This window comes from Zootoca vivipara, chromosome 12, assembly GCF_963506605.1.
Source record: "Zootoca vivipara chromosome 12, rZooViv1.1, whole genome shotgun sequence".
NCBI lineage: Eukaryota > Metazoa > Chordata > Lepidosauria > Squamata > Lacertidae > Zootoca > Zootoca vivipara.
In genome coordinates, this window is record NC_083287.1 from 59,440,780 (window position 1) to 59,449,559 (window position 8,780).

The 8,780-nt window shown below is 52.8% G+C and overlaps 1 protein-coding gene across 1 annotated transcript in view; it reads left to right on the forward strand.

Annotated features, from left to right (window-relative positions):
- Positions 1–8,780, forward strand: part of NOS3 (nitric oxide synthase 3) — a 33,411-nt gene that overhangs the window by 14,898 nt on the left and 9,733 nt on the right. The window contains 6 exon segments of the mRNA XM_060280532.1: positions 601–795; positions 3,081–3,154; positions 3,991–4,135; positions 5,047–5,151; positions 6,981–7,048; positions 8,648–8,761. Coding sequence (XP_060136515.1) covers positions 601–795; positions 3,081–3,154; positions 3,991–4,135; positions 5,047–5,151; positions 6,981–7,048; positions 8,648–8,761 — 701 coding nt within the window.

The following is an 8,780-nucleotide window of genomic DNA, read 5'->3' on the forward strand; positions in this document are numbered from 1 at the left end:
GCACTATAAATTCTGTGATTTTATGATTCTATGATCAGCTTCATGGGATGTCCGCAGCTTCTGGTGCCAGGAGAGGGGGAGTAAAGCTTTCCTCTCGCCACATTTTCCATGACAGGCCTACTTTTACAAGCATCTACTTTGTCACCTATTTCTTCCTTTTTCTCTATACGAAAATATCCCCAATGCCGCCTCCTTTCCTCCTAGGGGATTCCCTCCAGAGATGGAGGATTCTCTGGGCTTTGGGCCTTTCTGAGAATGGAGGCTGCCTCCTGAACTCAGCGTGGATTGAGCTCCCCTCTGTGGTGGGTTCCCAGGTCCACACAGCCAGGAGGTGGAGAAACGCAGACGAAGGAAGCCGCCTTCAGTTACTCTTCCCTCCAGGGCGCCAAGGGGAAAGTTGGAAGGGGACCCCCAAGGGCCATCTAGTCCAACCCCTGCAATGCAGGAATCGCAACGCCTCCCCCCCGCAGCCCTTCCAGGAGATGCTGGTGCGCCCCCACCAGGGATTGGACCCGGGGCCCTGTGCAGTGCCCCCCATGGGTGAAAGGGGGCTGGGGTACGGCTTCCCCGCCTTCCCCTGACCTTGCCTCTTGCCTGCAGCTGGCCAAGGTGACCATCGTGGACCACCACGCCATCGCCGACTCCTTCATGAAGCACCTGGAGAACGAGCAGCGCCTGCGCGGGGGCTGCCCCTCAGACTGGGTCTGGCTGGTGCCCCCCATCTCCGGCAGCCTCTCCCCCATCTTCCACCAGGAGTTGGTGAACTACCAGCTCTCTCCCCTCTTCCGGTACCAGGTGAGACCCCCCCTCACCCCCCATCTCCCTCTCAAGGTGCTCCAGAAGAGGCTGCCCAATGAGGAGGCGCTGCCTGCTCTCTGGGTGGCAAAGGGGTGCAGAGAGGGGGAGTTTGTGCCCAGGAGCTCCTCCTTCCTACAGGCATCGCCATGATGGCATTGGCACAAAAGGGCCAGCTCACATCTCCCCCACCTGTTTAATCTAGGTTACCAGATTTTTTTCAATGAATCTGGGGACACTTTTCAACTTCAATGGATTTTGTATGGGGACTGATGTGTAAATCCGGTGACTGTCCCTGGGAAACGGGGACATCTGCTAACCTTAGTTTAACCAGGATCCTTGTCATTTTTAGAGGAGAGATCTTTTGCCAGTAACCACTAATGATATAACTGAACCATCCGTTTTGCAATATATACAATTTTGCATAAAGTTCTTTAACAGAGAGAATATTTATAGCAACAGTTAGAAATTAAAAGATGGAAATCAAAATGATAAAGTAAAATAGCAAGGTCCAAGTAAATTTGTCAGCGTGATCCAAATATCAAGTCGAGTTCCAGATTCTCCAGGCTGGCATCGAGATTGCCTGTATGTGCCCTAAAATCAAGAAGAGGATATATTTATTAGATAGATCCTTCCTTCCCCACATTCGTGAGTTCAGCAGCACGCATCCCTTTGCAACTTAAAAGGCAGGTTATTGTGGGTTTTCTGTACAGACACACAGATAGATATAGATATAGATGCATTAAGCCCACAATTTACACACATTTTACTTGTTCACATTCAACTTTATGCATGTGGCAAAATAAAACAAAACAGGGGCCGGGCATCCAGGAAAAAAATACTTTGGCAATTCTGCCTGCCGTTGCACCCGATGTGTTTTCACTAGTGTGGTGAGAGCCAGTGTGGTGTAGTGGTTGAGAGCGGTAGACTCGTAATCTGGGGAACCGGGTTCGCATCTCCACTCCTCCACAGGCAGCTGCTGGGTGACCTTGGGCTAATCACACTTCTCTGAAGTCTCTCAGCCTCACTCACCTAACAGAGTGTTTGTTGTGGGGGAGGAAGGGAAAGGAGAATGTTAGTCGCTTTGAGACTCCTTTGGGTAGTGATGAAGCGGGGTATCAAATCCAAACTCTTCTACTAAATGCAATTTTGGCTTTAGATACAATCCCCAGAACACAACCTGCGTAAGTTGCAAGCATTGTTGCATTGTCATTTAGTCGTGTCCAACTCTTCGTGACCCCATGGACCAGAGCATGCCATGCACTCCTGTCTTCCACTGCCTCTCGCAGCTTGGTCAGACTCATGTTCGTAGCTTTGAGAACACTGTCCAACCATATTTCCCAACATCAGGGTCTTTTCCAGGGAGTCTTCTCTTCTCATGAGGTAGCCAAGGTATTAGAGCCTCAGCTTCAGGATCTGTCTCTCCAGTGAGCACTCTGGGCTGATTTCCTTAAGAATGGATAGGTTTGATCTTCTTGCAGTCCATGGGACTCTCAAGGACTGTACGCAAGCATACTGTACGCCAGGGGTTCCCAACAAAATTTTCTCGAGGACCCCTCATTAAGCCGCTATTGTGACAAGGACCCCCATTAATTCCTAATCCTAAAATTAAAAAGAACCACTTTTTAACCAACGGTCCATTTGTAACTACGCGAACTGTAGCTTCTGCGAAAAACAACGCTTTGTTTACAAACACTACTGTTTTGCAAAGAGGCAGCGCGCGCCAGGGAGGAGGGAGGGGAATGGAGAAGACAGGCTACCTGCGCAGTAGCGCACAAATGAAGCCAACACGCGCAAAGCATCTTGGGGAGGTGAGCGCTAGTAGAATGCGTGTGCTGCCTCTTTGCAAAACAGTAGTGTTTATAAAGCGCCACCTAATGGCATACAGCAGAACTACTGCCTCTATCTAATTCTAGTTTTGCGCTAGACTCTGCTCATGCAGGAAGCGGCCAAAACAAAAAATCTGTTATCATACGAAATATATTTAATATATTTTTTATTCTAATAGCATCTGGCGGACCCCTCTGGCATAGCTCGCGGACCACCTGTTGGGAACCACTGCTGTACGCATATGAAGAAATTATATATACAAAGAATGCAAGGCTGTTGTCACCCTGCAGTTTGCTTGGCTGCCAGTGGGGGCGCTGCTAGCTGCAGTGTTACAATGGACTCCTGAGAGCTGCTTTGCGAAAGAACCTTTTTTTTCTCGGGTGGGGGGGAGGCGTTTCAAGGCTTGAGACCCCTGTCCCCCTTCCTGCTTCCTAATCCCCATGCTGTTCCCACAGAGCGACCCCTGGAAAACCTACATCCCCAAAGGAACCACAGTCACCCGAAAGAAGACCTTCAAGGAGATTGCCAAGTAGGTCCTTGGGGGGCGGGGAGAGAGGAAGAGGGTTGCATCCTTGGAGAGGGGGGAGCACGGAGAGGGTGCAGCACGGCCCCGGAAGAGGCAAGAAAAGGACCGAGATTGCCTCTTTGGTCCCTGGCCCAGATGCCTTTGGGCAAAGGGGTGGAGCCTCCATGCTCAGGGGCAAGATGGAGGGTGACGATCCGCGGAGGCATGGGAAGAAGGGCTGTGGCTCGGTGGCAGGACATCTGCTTGGCATGCAGAAGGTTAGAATCATAGAGTTGGAAGAGACCCCAAGGGCCATCCAGTCCAACCCCCTGCCAAGCAGGAAACACCATCAAAGCATTCCTGACAGATGGCTGTCAAGCCTCTGCTTAAAGACCTCCAAAGAAGGAGACTCCACCACACTCCTTGGCAGCAAATTCCACTGCCGAACAGCTCTTACTGTCAGGAAGTTCTTCCTAATGTTTAGGTGGAATTTTTCTTTTAGGTGGAATTATCTGGGTCCCAGATTCAATCCCTGCAGGCATCTCCAGGTCATTGGGAGAGGCTGCCCTGCCCCAAATCCTGGAGAGCCTCTGCTGTCAGTCACTGCAGGCCGTCTGGCCTTGTATTTTTATACTGGGAACCCCCTGAGATCTGTGGATGAAGCGTGGGACACAAATTTAATAGAATCATTCCATCCACCAAACAAACAAACAATGCTGTAATGTTGTTCTGCTTGGCTCTGCATGCCCAGCCACCTGTCCAGGCCCGGGCAGAGTTGGCCCTGGGAAGTTGCCCCCTTCCGCACATCGTCCTGCCTGGGCTGATCCTCCTGTCCTGCTCTCTTCCCACCCCCCCTGCAGAGCGGTCAAGATCTCAGCCCAGTTGATGGGCCACGTGATGGCCAAGCGGGTCAAGGCCACAATCCTGTACGCCTCCGAGACGGGGAAGTCGCAGGCCTACGCCCTGAAGCTGAAGCAGCTCTTCAAAGGCTCCTTTGCCCCCCAGGTGGGCCCAGGGCAGGGTGGGGAGTGGGGGTCAGCAGCTGGGGTGGGTGCTCACTGCCCCTTTCCCTCCTGAGGCCCACAGAGCACATGAAGCGAGGTGGCGCTCCACCCCAAGGTGGCAAGGAGTTCCCCAGGCCAAGGCTCATGGTGGAAGTGCAGTGTGTGTCTTGTGTTTGTGTGGGGTGGGGTGGGGTGGGGGTGTGAGGCGCTTCAGGCTCTGCTCTTTCCCCGGAAGGCCATAATTCACTTTGGGTGGGGTGGGGGTGGTCAAGGTCAACCTGAAGAACATAAGAAGAGTCTTGCTGGATCCGGCCAGTGGCCCACCTGGTACAGCCGCTTGGTCTCACAGTGACCAAATACCCCAAGAACCTAGCAATCAAGATAGACTGCTTCTGGTGCTGGAGGTTTGACTCATAAGAACATAAGGAGACCTGGAGGGTCCATAAGAACAGAAGAGCCTGGCCAAGGGTAGCATCCTGTTCTCACAGGGGCCCCAAAGAGAAACCCATAAACAGAATCCGAGCACAAGAGCACAAATTTGGGGATACAGTACAACCCGACACTTGGGGCCCCCAGCTAAATATTTCTTATTTCCACAATAATTCCTTCTGGTACAGTTTCCTTTTATGGAACTTCTCAGAGGTTACCTGTACAAATAGAGATTGATTGATTGATTCTTCTTATTTTGCCCCCCCCCCCTTGACTCAGGGCCCTGTGTGCAGGAGCCCCCCAACCCAACCCAAATCCGGCCCTGTTCCCAGCAATTGAGGCTTGGAGCATCGCTGCCTCCCGATGCAGCAGGCAGGGCAGAGCCCTCCTGGCTCAAGGTCTCCTGCGAGCTCACAAGCTGGAGGGTGGGAGCATTTGAGGCCCCCCTTCGCCCTCCTGACCCCCCCTGGCGCTTCCCGGCAGGTGGTCTGCATGGACGAATACGACGTCGTTTCCCTGGAGCACGAGACCCTCGTCCTGGTGGTGACCAGCACCTTTGGCAACGGAGACCCCCCCGAGAATGGCGAGGTGACGCTGCCCTCTCCCCCTTTGTGCAGAGTGGGGCTGAGAGTCCAAAGCTCTGCCCAGGGGGGCAGCCTCCCTCAACCTGGCACTCTTGGCATGTACTGGAACCCAAATCCAGATCCATTTGGTGGAGGGTTGGGCCGTCACTGGTCCGGGATTCTCTCGCTGCAATTCCTGCATTGCTGAGGGTGGGGCTAGATGACCCTGTGGGGTCCCTTCCGACTCTGCCATTCTAAGGCTGGTGAGTTTGCGCCTGTGGAGCCACTTAAAATGCCGGCTGTGTGGAACAGTCGCTGGAGGTCCATTTGCCCTGGCGGCCAGCAGGAAACCCCGGGTTCCCTGAGGGGGTGGTAGCCCCCCCCAGGGGTTGGTGGGATTCCCCAGGGGACACAAAGAGGCGGGAGGGGGGCGCTGGAGGTGTAAACGACCACCAGACTTCGAAAAGCTTGTGTCTCCAGATAAAGCTCCTTTGTTCTGTTGAATAAATAAAACCAAGTGGTTTTAATTGGATTTTGAATAGATTAATTGTTCCTCTTCTGAATTTTATCATGCTGTTATGCAAACCACTGTTCTGATTAAGTCTTTTTTGTAGGATGGGGGGGACTGGGGATGCGTTGAGGACCTGAGATAGCGCCATCTGTAGAGCAGCAGACGCTTAATCTCAGGGTCCCCCATTGAGGCAAAAGACTCCTGCATTGCAAGGGGTTGGACTGGATGACCCTCGGGGTCCCTTCCCACTCTATGATGGGACCTAAGGGTGGGTGGTTGCCTCCCAAAAATCGGGGTACTGCTCAGTGCTGAGCTGACTTAGGTCTGGACTGCTCCCCTAAACATTAGGAAGAACTTCCTGACAGTAAGAGCTGTTCGGCAGTGGGATTTGCTGCCAAGGAGTGTGGTGGAGTCTCCTTCTTTGGAGGTCTTTAAGCAGAGGCTTGACAGCCATATGTCAAGAATGTTTTGGTGGTGTTTCCTGCTTGGCAGGGGGTTGGACTGGATGGCCCTTGTGGTCTCTTCCAACTCTATGATTCTATGATTCCCCCTGAAGTGATTTGACATTAAAGGCATATATACAAAAGCAATTTCAAATGCAGAACATACAGGCTGAGATAAAAATCTCCATTTAGAATCATAGAGTTGGCAGGGACCTCCAAAGGTCCTCTAGTCCAGCCCCTGTGATGCAGGAAGCAGAGCTTGAAGAATACCTGACCCAGGACCACTCAGCCTCTGCTTAAAAACCCTCCTGTGAGGTTTCGAAAAGGCAGTGGAAATTGAGCCTGGCTGATCTATGGAGGGACAGGGAGCTCCAAAGGGTTGAAGTGGCCACAGGAAAGGCCTGATCCTGGCTGCCTACGGAACAGAGGAGGCAGAGGGCAGGGAGCCAGGGGAGATGGCGCCTTCATAGCCCCCTTCAGGTGCCAGGCAACACGACTGCTCTTCCCCCAGTCCTGGGGCTGATAGATGCCCTTTTCGCTGGCTTGTGAGGGGGGGTTGTGGTTGTTTTTACTACGTAGTTTGTGGTCATTTAGGGCGTGAGCTGCCCTGGGAGCTCTACAAATGTAGTAACAACGATAATAATAGATGATCTGGTCCTTCTCAGATTGGATCTCTCATGAGCAGAGCCTGGAATTTGTGGCGCAATTATTGTCCTTCTGAACATCTCCTTTTCACCGCCGTTGCACCTCCCCTATCTGAGCAGAATTGAGAACCTTGAGACCTTTGGGTATAGGGCACTATAGAAAATCAATCAATCATAAAGACCACCTGCTTGGATTGGGTCCTCATTTGGTTGCCTCCCTGCCTTTCTTTCTCCACCCCCCACCCTCCCACCCCAGAGATTTGCCCGAGCCTTGATGGAGATGTCCTGCCCTTACCTTGCAGACTCCGAGCCTGAACTACAAAAGTAAGTCCTACTACCCAGAGGAAGCTCCGCTTTCCTCCTTCTCCTCCTCTTCCTTTCCTGCGGATCCAGACCCTCCTCCCCACAATTTCGCTCTGCCTTTTTCCCCTCTTGCAATTTATTTAAAGGCAGCAACTTGGAGGCAGCTGTGACTTTGCAGGTGCGCTCCGAGTCTCGGAGGTTACGGTGCCAGGCTGGCAAAGGGTGCCTCTGCCCTTCTTGTCTTGCGGATCTGCCAGGATTTGGCTGCCCTCTCCACCCTGTAAGAGAGTTGAAGGCTCTTCCAGACCTAAGGCTTTGCTCCCGGCCTCCGGGTGTCTCTTTTCTTTAACCTCTTTGAACTCCCCCCCCCCCATGACCTCGACTTGGTGTCTTTCTGCTTGGAGGAAAGGGCATCCCTTCCTTTGATGTCTGCCCTCATTAGTGTAATAATCGACGTAGCTAATTAACTTTGCTGCCCACCGGGGGAAGTGACTCTGATTGGTGCCTGAACCCGGGTACGGGATGAAGCCGGCTGCATCAAGCTGCCAGGGAACATCACAGATGAAAGGCACTTTGGCCTCACCCTGCCTCTCTCCACTGCCCCCCCCCCCCAACACAGAACACCCTCCCTGCAGCTGGTCCCAGGTCCTGGCTTCCCACCAGCTGAAAGCACCTCTTGGCCCCAAGGAAGGGCTGGGGGCCCCCCAAAGCCAGAGGGTGCATGTGGCACAAGACGCTTGGGAAAGCCTTTCTGCTTAAGAGCATCAGAAGAGCCTGCAGGATCAGGCCAGAGGAGGCCCATCTCGTCCAGCATCTCTTCTCCCAGTGATGAGGAGGCAAGAATGACCCCTCCAGCTTTGACACCTCCCTGGAAAGAAAAGGAAAGCAGTGCTTGGGGGGCCCATTGTCTTGCCCCAAGGCAAGGTGGTTCTTTTAAAATTAGATTCCCAAGCAATACAAACACACCTTGAGAAGACTAAAGATTTTATTCTGAACAGAAAGCATTATATACATTACCAAGCAAGACTTCGATCTGCCACTGGGAAGCCCTCAAGTGGCAAAGTGACCTCCAGGCAGTCTTCCGTTTTTTGCACGACCCTCTGGCCACGAGTTCGAGTTCGTACACGAGCTTCTCAGAACTATGCCCAAAACCATCTGATTTCTAGATAGCTAACTTGTTAGCCTATGTGCCTTGCCCAACTGGCTAGTGCAGATTATTAATTAGCTATCCCCCTCTTCCAATACCGCACATTCCTCCAAACAATGTTTGGCCAAACAAAGGCGGCCAGAAGATACCCTGCTTCATCGCTTCCTTCCAACAAATGAAAGGCTGTTCTCAGCCATCAAAGAGCAGAACAAGAGATGGAGGTGGGGAGTAAACACAGGCAGGAAGAAATGACCATGCTAAATCACTATCTCCTCGAAGGACAAAGATCTTCCGGAAAAGATTGCCCCCAGCACCCATCTAGTCAGAGAATCTGAGGGTGGTCCACTCGATGCCCCCGAGGGAAACCTCCAGCCACTGGGCTTCAGAATCGCCTGGGGAGGCAGGCCAGGTGGGGGCTGGTGGGGGAGGCTGGTGGGGGTGCTTGCTGCCCTCTCCTCTCTCTCTCCCTGCAGGAGCTACAAGATGCGCTTCAACAGCATCTCTCAATCCGATGCCTCGGTAGCTGCGTGGAAGACCAAGAGGAGGGCGTCCAGCAACACGGACAGTGCAGGCGCCCTGGGGACCCTCGGTAAGGTGCCCAGGAAG